Genomic DNA, 16,060 nt, shown 5'->3' with positions numbered 1-16,060 from the left:
CCTTCAGCTTGAGGCTTATTCATTTCACTTTTGGTGTTAAAGGGCTTTTACGTTTGCCAAAAATAGAACTTTTTTATATTAAAAACAAACAAGCAAGCCCTGCCCAGATTTGAAAAAGTATCGCAAAAGTAACGTAACACATTACTTTCCATAAAAAGTAACTAAGTAACATAATTAGCTGCTTTTTTAGGAAGTAACGCAATATTTTAATGCATTACTTTTAAAAGTAACTTTCCCCAACACTGATAGCAACACCAAAGGAAAGTGCAAAAATCGGTCAGAATGCAATTCCATTTGCTGCCACTAGTTGCACTGAAATTGCTCTTTCACTTTCAAGCCTTTCTTTAGTCACGATAAAATCAAAATTAATTCAGAACTCATGTTTCTGGTCTCATTATGACTGATTCATTCATTAGTGCACTTTATTATAAAACAATCTTCATAATTTGGCATTAAAATAATATCTTATATATTTTATATATTATTTTTCACCACCTTTTCACCACCCAATCAATTCTTCATGGATAAAATCAAGTTCCCCCCTCCTGTAATATGTGTCACATTCACTTTTAAGATGCAATTCACATTCAGTTCAATCAAATTCAGATTTGAATTCAAATTCTTGATTTTAGATCTTCCAATTTTAGATTTCTTATTATATTTAACATCTAATAAAATTCCTCATGAATAAAATGGTTTCCCTCAGATATGCTTCAAATGCATTGTGAAAATGTTTTCACTGCAAGTTACTCAGCAATTCACATTTAATTTAGATTTGAATTTACATTCTTGACTTTAGATCCTCTGATTTTAGATTTCTTAAAATTTTAACCATCTAATCATTTCCACATGGATAAAATCAAGGTTCCCTCAGGTATGTGTCACATAGGACTCAGCTGCTGGGACTGAGTTGGGCAGGTCATTCCACCAGGAGGGAACATTTAATGTAAAAGTCAGTGAAATTGATTTTGTGCCTCTCTGAGATGGCACAATAAAGCGTCGTTCACTTACAGAACGCAAGCTTCTAGAGGCACATAAGTCTGAAGTAATGAGAAGTCATTTACACAACGTTTTCACTTTGTCACACAGCAATTTGAATTCAGTTTAGATTTGAATTCACATTTTTGACTCTAGATCCACTGATTTTAGATTTCATTGCTTTTTTCACCATCGAATCAATTCCTCACTGATAAAATTAAGTTCCCCTCAGATATGAAGTTTTTTTTTAAATCATATAATAAATAAAAAGAAAACAGATATAATAGAAAAGGAATAGTGCAAGCTAGTGTTAGAGGCCTTCTTTGTTAATTGTATAATAAATAAAAAGAAAACAAATAGATAGAATATAAAAAGAATAGAGAAGCTAGTGTTAGTTTTTTTTAAGAAAACAAGTAGTTGGTAAATGAATGGAGTGCAAGTCTAAAAGGGGCATTTTTTTAAAGAGAATAGAATTGAAGAATATAATTAGAATGGAGAGTGCTAGAGTTAGAGGGTCAAATAAAGATGCAAAAGATGTGTTTTTAGCCGATTCTTGAAGATGGTTAAGGACTCAGCTGCTGGGACTGAGTTGGGCAGGTCATTCCACCAGGAGGGAACATTTAATGTAAAAGTCAGTGAAATTGATTTTGTGCCTCTCTGAGATGGCACAATAAAGCGTCGTTCACTTACAGAACGCAAGCTTCTAGAGGCACATAAGTCTGAAGTAATGAGAAGTCATTTACACAACGTTTTCACTTTGTCACACAGCAATTTGAATTCAGTTTAGATTTGAATTCACATTTTTGACTCTAGATCCACTGATTTTAGATTTCATTGCTTTTTTCACCATCGAATCAATTCCTCACTGATAAAATTAAGTTCCCCTCAGATATGCATCAAATGCGTTGCAAACATGTTTTCACTTTGAGCCAGAGTAATTCACTTTCAATTCAGATCTGAATTCACATTCTTGATTACACTGATTTCAGATTTTTTTGGTAAACATTTTTACCATCTAATCAGTTCCTCATGGATAAAATCATGTGTCCCTCATTTATATGTCACATTACGAAAGTAAAATGTGTTGCGAACATGTTTTCAGTTTGAGTCGCACAGCAATTCACATTCAATTCAGATCTGAGCTCACATTCTTGATTCTAGATCTTCTGATCATAGATTTCTTCATGTGGCTCATGCATCTGGGCTCACCTGAGCTCATTAGACTGAGATTATTGTGCCCGTGGGCCAGATGTAAATGCAAGACAGATGATGTGAATTAATCAGCTGGCTTTTCCTCATTATTTCTCTGCAGACACACTCCCTCTTTGTCTCATTGTCATTTACTCTTCCTTTCTCCTTTGTAATGCATGCATACATAAATACTCTCACTGGCTCTCTACTGTTGCTGTAAATCATATCAGATATTTGTGTGCGCACCTACGCAATGCAAACTCTCTCTCTCTCTCACTCACACACACACATAGTTCATAGTGGCATCATTACAGGCATTAAATGGAGTGTTTCTTGTCGGAGTGGTGGTGAGATATGCTCTAAGTGACAGTGGGAAGGCCATGGAGACCAACAGGGTAAAACCAGAGAGCCGCGGGCTGAAGCTTTCCCTTCTAATTGGGACAGCAGGGCATTCATGCAGGTGGAGCGAGTCTGAGACGAGATTTGGACCACAAACGGTTCCATAGATGAGTCTGAGCGGGGTGTTTGAGTTTGTATACTGGATGCTCAAGGCAAACAATATTAAACTGATTAAAGCTGATTTATAGCCACAAAATAAAATTTGATGAAATTTTCTCGGGCCATCCAAGAAGTAGATGAGTTTGTTTCTTCATCAGATTTGGAGAAATATAGCATTGCATCAGTGTCTCAGCAACGGATGCTCTGCAGTGAATGGGTGCCGTCAGAATGAGAGTCCAAACAGCTGATAAAAACATCACAATAATCCAGAAGTAATCCACAGCACTCCAGTCCATCAGTTAACATCTGGAGAAGACAAAAGCTGAAACAAATCCATCAAGACGTTTTTAACTAAAATATAAGTCCATAATCCATAATAACACTTCCTCCATTGAAAATGTTCATCTCCTGTTGTCTCTCACATCAAAATCCAGCCACATATTTGTTTAGAGCTGTTTTGATCTGTTTGTAAACGGCTTGTAAACGGTGCTTGATCTGTGCAAATTTCTCTCCTGATTCAGACAAGGTGACTTATCACTGGAGGAAACGTTATTATGGATTATAGGCATTTCAGCTGGAAAACGGTCTTCACTACAAATTGCCAAAATAAAAGTTTGGTTTAACTTGAAGAAATTAAGACAGAATTATATTCTTATTTATAAGTGTGAAAATATTTAAAGCACTTTATTTGACAGACAGACAAACATAAATAAATAAATAAAACTGCAATGTTATGTTGTAAGGAAACTGTTACTTATTCATTTAATTTCAAAAGATTTCTTAAACTGTTAAAGTTTTATGAACGCAATTGATTAGACATGCTTTCTGATTATTAAAATGTAATTTACCCATTAAAATTGGGATTAAAAAAATAAAACAAAAAAGAGTTTGGGAACATTTTGGGAATAAAACAGATTTCATAGGGAATTACATGGGAAATAACTGTTGTCACAATGAATGAGAAACACTTAAAGGTCAAATATACAAATCACCAAAATAAAAGTTTGGTTTAACTTGAAGAAATTAAGGCAGAAATTAGTATTTATAATTAACAATATAAATAAATACCCATCTGCTTTGCAGCATTTTATTTAATAAAAAAATTCAAATATACAAATCACCAAAATAAAAGTTTGGTTTAACTTGAAGAAATTAAGGCAGAAATTAGTATTTATAATTAACAATATAAATAAATAAATAAATACCCATCTGCTTTGCAGCATTTTATTTAATAAAAAAATGATATCATTTTTTTTATTGGATTGAATTTTGACATTTCATTTTAATTGGAGTTAGTTTTAGTAATTTGTTGCATTTTCAACTAAAATTAAAAGAAAAAAGCATTTTTTGTTTTTTTACTTTATCTTTTATCTTTTAAATAAAATAAAAAAGTATGCGTTTTGTCATTTTTATTATTTTTTTGTTTAAAGTTTTTAACTAAAATTAGAAATGATGTGTGTTTTTGTAATTTTTATTCTTTTTTTTAAAGTTTTTTTTTAGTTTGTATTTGAACTAAAATGAAAAAGTATGTGTTTTTGTAATTACAGTTTTTTTTGTTTAGTTTTTTTAGTTTATATTTGAACTAAAATTAAAAAGTATGTGTGTTTTTGTAATTTTTATTGTTTTTATGCTTAACGATTTTAGTTTATCTTTTAACTAAAATTAAAAAGTATGTTTTTTTAGTGTATCATTTAACTAAAATTAAAATTAAAAAGTTTTTTAAAATATTTCTATATAGCTTTAATTAATTTTTATTTCAGTTTTAGGTCAATTTAGTACTTCAATTTTAATAAATTTTGACTACTTCAAAGACTAAAAATGATTTTTAATAGTAACAATAACCACATGATTTAAATTAGTTTTGTGGCCTTTATTGTACTGCCAAAACTTATAGATAGATATAAGTTTTACACAATTAAAATGTACTTTTTCTCTTGAAGAAATGCACCAAAAATATTGATGACATCATATTTAATAAATAAATAAAAACATGCAATGTTTTCTTGTAAAAGAAGAAACATTTGGATGCATTTCAAAAAGTAAAAGGTTTTATGAATTCATTGATTATTATCAACATGCTTTTTAATGATTACAGTTGAATTAACTATTCAAATTGGAATCCAGATACACAAATCCAGAAAACGCTAAATTTGGGAACAAAATAAAATGGTTTACAATCCATAATGTGACGTGAGCAGGATATTTAATGAGAAAAAATGTGGGCGGGGCCTAATTTTAACCATGGAATTGATTGGATGATGAAAAGGGTCCCTAAATGAAAGAAGGCGATACAAAGTATCAATCTTTACTCAGATGTTTCTCCTAAAATTCTAAAAATAGACACAAATGAATCAGTAGTTACATACAGGAAGAGTTATTGTCAAAGGCATGAACATCTGCCACAATAGCTCAGTTGTGTCCAGAATCGTTCCAGAGAAGTGAAGCTCCAGGGATCTCGTGTGTGAGCACCATTCCTGCGATCCTTGTGTATCTTTCACCCTGTTCAGAATCTCTGAGCCGCACAGCTGTCAGAGAGAGAGAGAGAGAGAGAGAGAAGAGAGAAGGGGTCACAAAGCGTCCCGGATGAATTGAAGGTGCCCTTGACTAGCGCTGGGATTCGTTCCTGCCTGGACACGAGTGACAGCGCTGACATCCAGCGTCAGATGCTCCAGAAGGATGGTCTGCCTTCATGATTAATGGATGCAAATATCACTCAGCTAGATCTCAGCTAGAATAAAAGGGCTGTGCGGGTCAAGCTGAACTCCTGAACTGGACACCAGTAACCAAAACCCACTCATGCAAGACCAGACGAAGTTGAATTTCAGGAATAATTCCCCCAAAATGAAAATTACTCACCTCATGTCGATCCAAACCCATAACATCATAAACATCAAATCTGGATTATTGAACGCATGCAGATGTTGAGATGTGTGAGATCTGAATGTCTTTGATGAGCTTTTCTGCTGATCATTCACTTGTAAATGAAATATGAAGATATTCAGATAATGTCCCTAAATTAAAACTGAATTTATCTTCATTTATTTACTTATATCCCTCTGAGTAATTAATGTGAAACGCTCATCAGTGCATGTAATCCTAAAGAAATAAAAATTACATTTATTTTTCATCAAAAACCTCTGAAACGTATTTCCCTTCACCCTCCGCCCAGTGTTATTTTAGTATCATTGATGTACTAGTATCGTTTTTATATCATTTTTTTTATTGGATTGAATTTTGACATTTCATTTTAATTTGAGTTAGTTTTAGTAATTTGTTGCATTTTCAACTAAAATTAAAAGAAAAAAGCATTTTTTGTTTTTTTACTTTATCTTTTATCTTTTAAATAAAATAAAAAAGTATGCGTTTTGTCATTTTTATTATTTTTTTGTTTAAAGTTTTTAACTAAAATTAGAAATGATGTGTGTTTTTGTAATTTTTATTCTTTTTTTTAAAGTTTTTTTTAGTTTGTATTTGAACTAAAATTAAAAAGTATGTGTGTTTTTGTAATTTTTATTGTTTTTATGCTTAACGATTTTAGTTTATCTTTTAACTAAAATTAAAAAGTATGTTTTTTTAGTGTATCATTTAACTAAAATTAAAATTAAAAAGTTTTTTTAAATATTTCTATATAGCTTTAATTAATTTTTATTTCAGTTTTAGGTCAATTTAGTACTTCAATTTTAATAAATTTTGACTACTTCAAAGACTAAAAATGATTTTTAATAGTAACAATAACCACATGATTTAAATTAGTTTTGTGGCCTTTATTGTACTGCCAAAACTTATAGATAGATATAAGTTTTACACAATTAAAATGTACTTTTTCTCTTGAAGAAATGCACCAAAAATATTGATGACATCATCCTGCACTTGGGGGCGGATCACAGTTTTGTCCAATCAGACTAGTGATAGCAAATCATATTTCATGGCTGTGATTCAAATGAAATATTTTCAGCTATTTTCACATAAGTTTAAACATATCACATCTGAGCTGCTTCCAGAAACGGAGCAGATGTTAGCAGATGGGGCGTTATGTAAACGCTGAGTCGGACTCATTAAAACGGGATAAACAGGAAGAGCGTTAATTTAATGCACTTATCCTGATATTTGACAAAGCTGCTTTTGGACGAAAGCGATCTCTGCTCTGGCTCTGCTTCATCAAAGACCCTCCAGGAAAATCCTGAGAAAGCTAAAACAGCGTTTTTCTCATCCTGGTGCATGGGAGGCGTCTCTCCGGGGAGGCGTTTGTGGTCTAATCTCGTCCTCGGGACAGATCCGATGCTGTAGAACAAAGAATTGGGCTCCGATGAAGGAAGACGGATGCTGGTTTTCACCGCGGGGTAAACGGCTCCAGATAAATCTCACTGCTCTCCTCAGAGGCAAAACACACACCTGGCTGAGACTCATAAACACAGAAAATCATCCCATGTGTCTAAAAATAGATGAAAGAATCAAACTGGAGTGAATTTCAGAATCCGTGCATCATTCGTTCATTCACTTTTTGATTTAATATTGAAAGTAGAAAAAAAAAAAAAAAAAAAAAACGGCTCCTTTTACATTCCCCCCCCCCCAAAAAGTAAAAAACGAGAATTCAGTTAAAATTTTCGTTTTTCGTTCAGGGGTAGAAAATGAATAAACAGCTTGAATATTCGATTTCTACACGTGGGCGTGAATTAAACGCCTCTTTCCTGAAGCCACAAGAGGGCGCATCGAGCAAAATATTTTGCACGTTTCTTCAAAGCGTAATAAAATAACACGACTATCTTTGAAAAAAAGTGCATAATGTTTAAAATAATGTTTATAAACCATATATAATTAATAAAGTTGCTTAAACAATTAGAAAAAAAACCAGCACCATGCATGTATGTATCGGCTAGTTTAATACAAAGGACCGAAAACCAATCACAAAGAGTAGCACTTTCTTCATTTAAAAACATGAGATGCAGTGGGATGGGGAAAACCGCCATAATGTCCTGAGACATGTTTTTTTAAAAGTTGAACTTGCATTAATTTAACATGGCTTTCTAAAGATGCAGCTCTCTTGTGCGAGACGCGAGTGCAACGCTGATAGATGTCCCTCTAGAAAATGTGATAAATATACGTTCTGTGTGAACGGCTTGGTTTCAGTTTTGACGTAAACAACATCTTCTCCACACTGATGCTCTCGTTTTCAGCAATATATTGAATGAACAACGTAGCAGCGCCGCATCTAGTGGCTTCAACTGGACAGGCTAACAAAAGCATTCAAATGCAATCAATGACACATACATCGTCATCGCATCTCGTGCGCCGCTGATAAGCTGCCTGATGGCTGACGCAGACTTTAAATTCGAATGCAACTGGATTTTTTTTTTTAATTCGATGAATATTCGAAATTCAAATTTTTTTTTGACAGCCCTACGCAGCAATAATAGTGCAGTTGTACGGATTCTTAATGCATTCATTGCATGTGGTTTAATGGCACAGACGTCTGAAGGAAACTCTAGCCGCACGTCTGCAATGCATTCAGTGAGGTTTTGGGTAACGTTTACATGCACTGAAAAAACTTTGGTGTGCAAACAATTTTTAATCAGAAATTGACAGTAAATTAGTCAATAGCTCGGAGACTCTGATTACAAAGACAGAGCAAATTTTGAAGTAGAAAGACTGAAATGGTACTAAACGTACTACAGTAATCTTCCAAAAAATTAATTAATTAAAAAATAAAATTCAAGTGTATTTGCATAATGTGATGCTTTGACCATAGCCTATTCGACCTCCGTAATAACATTTAAAAAGATATTAATGAGAGCGAGTGAGTTAATTTTTGTGAAATCGCGGCCTGGCTTTGTTGTGGGCAGCGTCTGCTCGCTGCAGCGTCTCCTGGTCGATGGAGGATGAGCTGCATTGGGACTCATGGGGCGTCCGCCTGCGGGGCGAGCCGGACGGAAGAGCTGTTTCCATGGAGACGCTTGGGTCAGACAGCCGAGGAGATCCCGACCATCAAAGCTCTTCCCACCGAGAGCCTTTCATCAGGCCTGAGAGGCTTTCTGGAGCGGGACGCACAGTCCTGCTGGGAATCAAAGGGCAACCGCCGCGACTCAAACACGCCACTTTCACTCACTCCGCTTCAAATCATCATCATCATCATCATCATCCTGCAGCTCCTCTGTTTGCACGTTTCTTCAAAGCGTAATAAAATAACACGACTATCTTTGAAAAAAAGTGCATAATGTTTAAAATAATGTTTATAAACCATATATAATTAATAAAGTTGCTTAAACAATTAGAAAAAAAACCAGCACCATGCATGTATGTATCGGCTAGTTTAATACAAAGGACCGAAAACCAATCACAAAGAGTAGCACTTTCTTCATTTAAAAACATGAGATGCAGTGGGATGGGGAAAACCGCCATAACGTCTTGAGACATGTTTTTTTAAAAGTTGAACTTGCTTAATTTTACATGGCTTTCTAAACATGCGGCTCTCTTGTGCGAGACGCGAGTGCAACGCTGATAGATGTCCTTCTAGAAAGTGTGATAAATATGCGTTCTGTGTGAATGGCTTGGATTCGGTTTTGACGTAAACAACATCTTCATGCACTGATGCTCTCGTTTTCAGCAATATATTGAATGAACAACGTAGCAGCGCCGCATCTAGTGGCTTCAACTGGACAGGCTAACAAAAGCATTCAAATGCAATCAATGACACATACATCGTCATCGCATCTCGTGCGCCGCTGATAAGCTGCCTGATGGCTGACGCAGACTTTAAATTCGAATGCAACTGGATTTTTTTTTTTAATTCGATGAATATTCGAAATTCAAATTTTTTTTTGACAGCCCTACGCAGCAATAATAGTGCAGTTGTACGGATTCTTAATGCATTCATTGCATGTGGTTTAATGGCACAGACGTCTGAAGGAAACTCTAGCCGCACGTCTGCAATGCATTCAGTGAGGTTTTGGGTAACGTTTACATGCACTGAAAAAACTTTGGTGTGCAAACAATTTTTAATCAGAAATTGACAGTAAATTAGTCAATAGCTCGGAGACTCTGATTACAAAGACAGAGCAAATTTTGAAGTAGAAAGACTGAAATGGTACTAAACGTACTACAGTAATCTTCCAAAAAATTAATTAATTAAAAAATAAAATTCAAGTGTATTTGCATAATGTGATGCTTTGACCATAGCCTATTCGACCTCCGTAATAACATTTAAAAAGATATTAATGAGAGCGAGTGAGTTAATTTTTGTGAAATCGCGGCCTGGCTTTGTTGTGGGCAGCGTCTGCTCGCTGCAGCGTCTCCTGGTCGATGGAGGATGAGCTGCATTGGGACTCATGGGGCGTCCGCCTGCGGGGCGAGCCGGACGGAAGAGCTGTTTCCATGGAGACGCTTGGGTCAGACAGCCGAGGAGATCCCGACCATCAAAGCTCTTCCCACCGAGAGCCTTTCATCAGGCCTGAGAGGCTTTCTGGAGCGGGACGCACAGTCCTGCTGGGAATCAAAGGGCAACCGCCGCGACTCAAACACGCCACTTTCACTCACTCCGCTTCAAATCATCATCATCATCATCATCATCCTGCAGCTCCTCTGTTTGAAGATGTCTCAGGATGGACTTCAGAGCTTCATATAAGCATTATCTTCATCATGTATTCATTATCTTAATGTATCTGTAAAAAATTGTTTAAATCCAAATTTTTTTTACATGTGACTAGTTTTACAAATTAATCATTATCTTAACATATTTCTCCTAAAAATCTAGCTAAATGCCAAATACCAAAACAAATAAACAAAAAAAAGCATAAATGCATAAATGTAATTTTAATTTATATATATATATATTTTTTTTAATGTATTAACATTAATAATTTTATAATCTTTAAAAAACAATCTGGTTAAATGCATATATATATATATATATATATATATACAGTATATATATATATAAAATAAATTAAAATTACATTTATGCATTAGGCTTTTTTGTTTTAGTTTTTTTGGTATTTGGCATTTGCCATTTAGCTAGATTGTTTAGGAGAAATATATTAAGATAATGATTAATATATATATATATATATTTACAAATTAATTATTATCTTAACATATCGATCTTTTAAGAAAAATTCTGGCTAAATGCTAAAAATATTTATTTTCTATTTAAAATATTTATTTTACACTCTAAAATTAAACTAAATAAACATGTGACTATTATTATTATTATGTTTATTTTTTATTGATTTTTTATTATTATTATTATTATTATTATTTTTTACAAATGACAAATGAATCATTATCTTAATGTACATATCTTTAATATATCTTTAAAAATCAGGCTAAATGGCATATATATATATTTATCCTGGCTAAATTTCAAATCTACATTTTTTTTTTTTGGTTGAATGCATAAATGTAAATAAAGTAAATTAAATAAACGTGTCTATTTTTGCTAAATTAAGGTTGGCAGTAAAAAAAATAAAAATTGTATGAATCACAACATAGATTTTCTAGAAATGAAATGATTTTAGATTATTTCCTTGTTTATTTGAATCTTATTGGATACAAATCAAAAGATAAGATAATTCATATGACTGAATGATGTATCTGACAAAAATACAAAAACAGCTTCACATTAAAAAACACTTGAGTCATGAAACGGACAAAATAGCCATCATGACTTCTCAATTTATAACAAGCCATTCAAGGTCTAATTCAGTTAAACATGCCAATGTCTCTTCTTTTGTTCTCCACTAAAGAAAGAAAGTGAAGTGGGTTCGGAGCGATGTGGGAGTGAGTCAGGGATTTTCATTTTTGGATGGACTGCTGCTTAAAAAACGCTAGTAATTTGTTTATATCTGGCCACATTTCTGTTTGGAGTATGTTTCCAAATGGTTTCGCTGCAGGCGGACACTCAACATTTCCTGTAAGTGACGTTCATGTCCTGCAAAAGAACTCTCGCAACAAATTCTGCCTTTGACAGGGCTTTGCATGAAAGAAATTCACAAATGACATCTAACGAGATTAAAAGGAGACTTGCTGGAGTCTCAGGCTTCTCAGATGCTTCTGCAAGCGCACCTGTTTCTCCTCTAGAACGAGCTTCTAAAGATGATTTTGACTTTTCCAGTACAAATATCTAAACATTCTTCAATCAAGAAACATTTACCCGAGAACCAAAATGACCGAAGATATTAAGTCTTATTTTTTGAAAAAAGAATCAAAATTTTGTTTAGAAAAATGTCTTCCATTGGGGTCAGAAAATAAACTTTTTCCCCCTTTGAATTATGTTTATTTTTCTGACCCCAAATGGCAGGTATTTTTTTTCTTCTTATTTTCAGCAAAAACTCACTTAATTTTGATTAATATTTCAGAAAATTATTTTTCTTGGATGGATGACGACTAGTGACTCATTTGGGTCTGTTTTTGTTTCTAATGAGGACTTTTAGAAGAAACATCTGCTGATGCTTAAATTAAACGTAATTGAGATCTTCAGAGCTATGAAAGAGCAAAAACATTTTCCTTTCCCATATGGAAAAATATGAGAGAAAAAAAAAAATTATATATATAACTTTTTTATTTTTTTCAATATTTTGCCACATGGGAAAGGAAAAGGTTTTTGCTCTTATATAATATATATATATATAATTTTTCAAATATTCAGTTAAACTTCATATGCCAAAAATATTACAAAATTTACTTTAGGGGACCTGAAAATGCAATATAAAATACAAATGAAAATGCCAATCTTAAAATACATTTTTGACAATATATAATGTAAACATATAATGAATCACATCCCAAAATTATTTGGGAAATGTATGTAACAAAAATTATATTATAATTAATTATATAAATTATAATTATATATTTATGCAAATATATTGTGTGTGATTATATAATGTAAAAAATATATATTTTTACTAGTGCTGGGCAATGATTAATCGCATCCAAAATAAAAGTTTTTGTTTACATAATATATGTGTGTGTACTGTGTATATTTATTATGCATATATAAACACACACACATGCATGTATATATTTCAGAAAAATATATTATGTTTATATATTAAATATATTTATAATATAAATTATATGAATATAAATATATGCATGTAAATATATATATAATTAAATATATACTATATGTGTGTCTTTACATATGCATAATAAATAAACACAATACACACACATATATAAACAAAAACTCTTATTGTGGATGCGATTAATCGCGATTAATCGTTGCTCAGCACTAATTTTTACATAAATATAATTATGTAAATATTAAATATATAATGTAACTATATTTGCTTCCACTTTATTTTAAGGTGTCTTTGTTACAGTGTAATTATACATTTAAGTACTGAGTAATATGAATTAACTATGTGTACTTGCTATATGGTTAGGATTAGAGTTACTTGCATGTAATTATGCATTGTATAATTGTTATTATAATAGTAATTACATGTAACGTGTAGCAAGGACACCTTAAAATAAAGTATTACCCTATTAATTGAAACATTGATGCATTAAAAGAGTTGCGGTTGCAGAAATTCCCCGAAACTTCCTTTCATGAGGGACAGAATGCGAGAAGCGCGGTTCAGTTCTGAAGTGAAAACGAGACAGTGACTAATTAAACGGCAGACTGAAGCCGGATCTGTTAACTGGTCTTTCCTCAGTCGCTGGAGGTTGATCGATTGGCTTTTTTGGAGGATGCCCACGTGTCTTCATTACTGGCTGCTGCAGGAGTCCTGTAACTGTGTCACTGGCTTTGATGTGATCGGAGGAGGAGGAGGAGGAGGAGGAGGAGGAGGAGGAGGAGGAAGAGCTGTTTGCTGGGAGGAATCAAGCGTAAGAAACCTCTCGTTTTCCGTGCTCAGATTCACTCATCGTGTCGTGTGTGTGTCAGTCTGGAGATTATTAATAACCGATGCTGTCATCAACATCCATATAATCCACTTTGACTCGACGCAGACATTCACATCTCGTAATATTACTCAAACCACTCTGCACCAGATAACGCCATCTCAAAGCGTTTTGCCGTTAACTGACAGGAATGAGCTGCTTATGTTGCCCTCAAGACTTTGTGGGGAAATTATGGAAGTGATTTTGGGTCGACACATAAAAAATACACAGATAAAACAATTTTAGGTTTCATTTTATGCAAAGACAAATAGGATAGGATGCAACCGAATGATGCTCAGAAGATGCACATTAGCTGATTGACTGATGTAATGTGTGATATATGTAATATGGGATAAATATGAAAGTATATATATACATATGTATGTGAAGAGTTAATTTGCAAAAACAGATAACTCTTTTCAAAAATCATGTTTTTTCATTGTGCATTCCAATTAATCTCAATCAAACTGGCGGGGTGGGAGTTGGGTTGTTTTGATTAAGTAAAAATAACAAAAATAAATAAATAAAATACAGCTAGCTAACACAGTAAAACAATAAAAACATGATAACATAAAAAAAAAACATGATTTTTGAAAATGAAAAAAAAAACAGCGTTATCTGTTTTTGCAAATAAACTCTTCATATATATAAAATGTAATATTTTATGTAAATATATAATCATATAAATGTCTAATATTTATTTATGTATTTGACATTTATTTATTTGAATATATTACTGTGTTTCATATTTAATACTTACTTTCTCATTTTCCTATTCTTGTGCATGATGTAGTTCATTTGCATTCAACTCATAAATACAATAATTTCTACAGGACTTGGAAGCATTTCCACACTTTACTGCTTTGATATAATTGTGCATCTCTAAGATTTTCAGTTGTTTTCCTTGAATCCCTGCTGAGAACACCTGCCTGAGCTGGTCTGAGCTGGTTTAAACCGGTCTTAGCCAGCTGGAAAGAGCCCAAAACCCCTGTAAAACCAGACCAGCTAACGTCTGCAGTGTCCAGCAGTCTCGCTGCTCATGCACTCAAACATGAACGTTGTGTTTTCCCCCAGGCTTTCATATATGTTAATGGATTGATTTGTTTGGTCATAACTGATGGTGAACACGCTGCGGTTCATCTCTACCTTCACTAGAAGACACGAGCGGAGCGTACTCGTCCTGTGATCGTCTCTGTGTCCGTGTGAAATGTTAATGGATTGCCTCTCCGCAGGCTCGTCCCGGAGCGTGAGGGTCCCAGACGACGCAGCGGGCCGCATGCTGCAGAAACTCAGAGGAAAGAGCGAGTTCACCATCGCACTGACGCTCAAACAGGAGAAACTCAACTCTGGGGTCATACTGTCCATTCATCATGGAGAACAGAGGTGACACACACACACACACACACACACACACACACTCACTCTCACACACACTCCCTCACTTACTCACTCACGCACGCACACACACAATCACGCGCACACACACAGGGCCGTTTCTAGGAATAGGTGAGCTAGGCGGTCACCTAGGGCGCCACCAGCTGAAGGGGCGCCAATGAGCGCACGTACTGGCACTTTTAGCAGGGTTGTGATAAAGAGTGGCACGGTCACCCTGAAATATGACTGCCGCCCCCACTGGATCCCCCAACATTATTGGGCTAGAGTACTGTCAATCTGACGAGGCCTGTATGCCACTGGATCAGAGTGCTGTCAAGTGCTGCCCGATTGTTGCATGCAAAGTTTGCATTTGGAGCGCTCAACAACGCCGTTAGATCAGTGGGCTCTGTCAGTGCTTTGGTAAGGTAACACTTTTTTTTTACCATGCAATAAAGCTAAGTTCAAAGGCCAATTTAAAATATTGGTACAGTAAATAAAGTGCACAAAATCAGTATTTTGTTTAGGCAGTTTTTGTGGCACATTTGTCCAAATATTTGTGGCAGATTTGTACAAAAGGTGTGCGTTTTTTGCGGCGATGCATTGTTAAAGGATCAGCGTGTCATGTAATATTCCCATATAAACTTTAACATCCAATTAAAAAATATTTGTATAGTAAAATTCGCTAATTCACGAGATCAATACATCCTTTATTAGACCGCTTTGTCGAGTTAAATGCATCCTTATGGAGGTGTCGAAATGCTGAATCAATTCATTCACTTCCAACAGCGCTTAATGGGAGCAGCGTCATAGAGGGCAGAGCGTCACGTTATTTAAAGGGGACGTTAACGCGTTAATGAGTAGCAAATGATTAAGTAGCTGCATTGGTTACTTTTATGCCACTGATAAAGCTTTTAAATGTAGTTTGGGGTAACAAAGGGGTTTTATAGGTTTGACTGAAATAATAATGCAATAACTGACACTTTAAATCAATGTTTCAAGAAAAAACAACAACATTTTTTTACAAAAAACAGATAAAGACAAAAAAGTAGCCATTGATAATATCTAAACAATATGTAGTAGTATAGTATATAGTATCCAAATCAAAATGTAATAAAATTAATTTATGTGTGATTTATGT

General features: G+C 34.0%; 1 protein-coding gene across 1 annotated transcript in view; it reads left to right on the top strand.

The window, feature by feature from the left end:
• The window catches only part of LOC107563883 (protein kinase C-binding protein NELL2-like), a 60,801-nt gene that overhangs the window by 8,712 nt on the left and 36,029 nt on the right, over positions 1-16,060 (top strand). The window contains exon 3 of the mRNA XM_016248851.1: positions 14,781-14,931. Coding sequence (XP_016104337.1) covers positions 14,781-14,931 — 151 coding nt within the window. The remainder of the gene's footprint in view (positions 1-14,780; positions 14,932-16,060) is intronic.

Source organism: Sinocyclocheilus grahami, unplaced genomic scaffold (genome assembly GCF_001515645.1).
Source record: "Sinocyclocheilus grahami isolate Dianchi unplaced genomic scaffold, SAMN03320097.WGS_v1.1 scaffold895.1, whole genome shotgun sequence".
Classification (NCBI taxonomy): domain Eukaryota; kingdom Metazoa; phylum Chordata; class Actinopteri; order Cypriniformes; family Cyprinidae; genus Sinocyclocheilus; species Sinocyclocheilus grahami.
The sequence above is the reverse complement of the archived record's forward strand: the minus strand, read 5'-3'. Positions and strand labels throughout refer to the sequence as shown.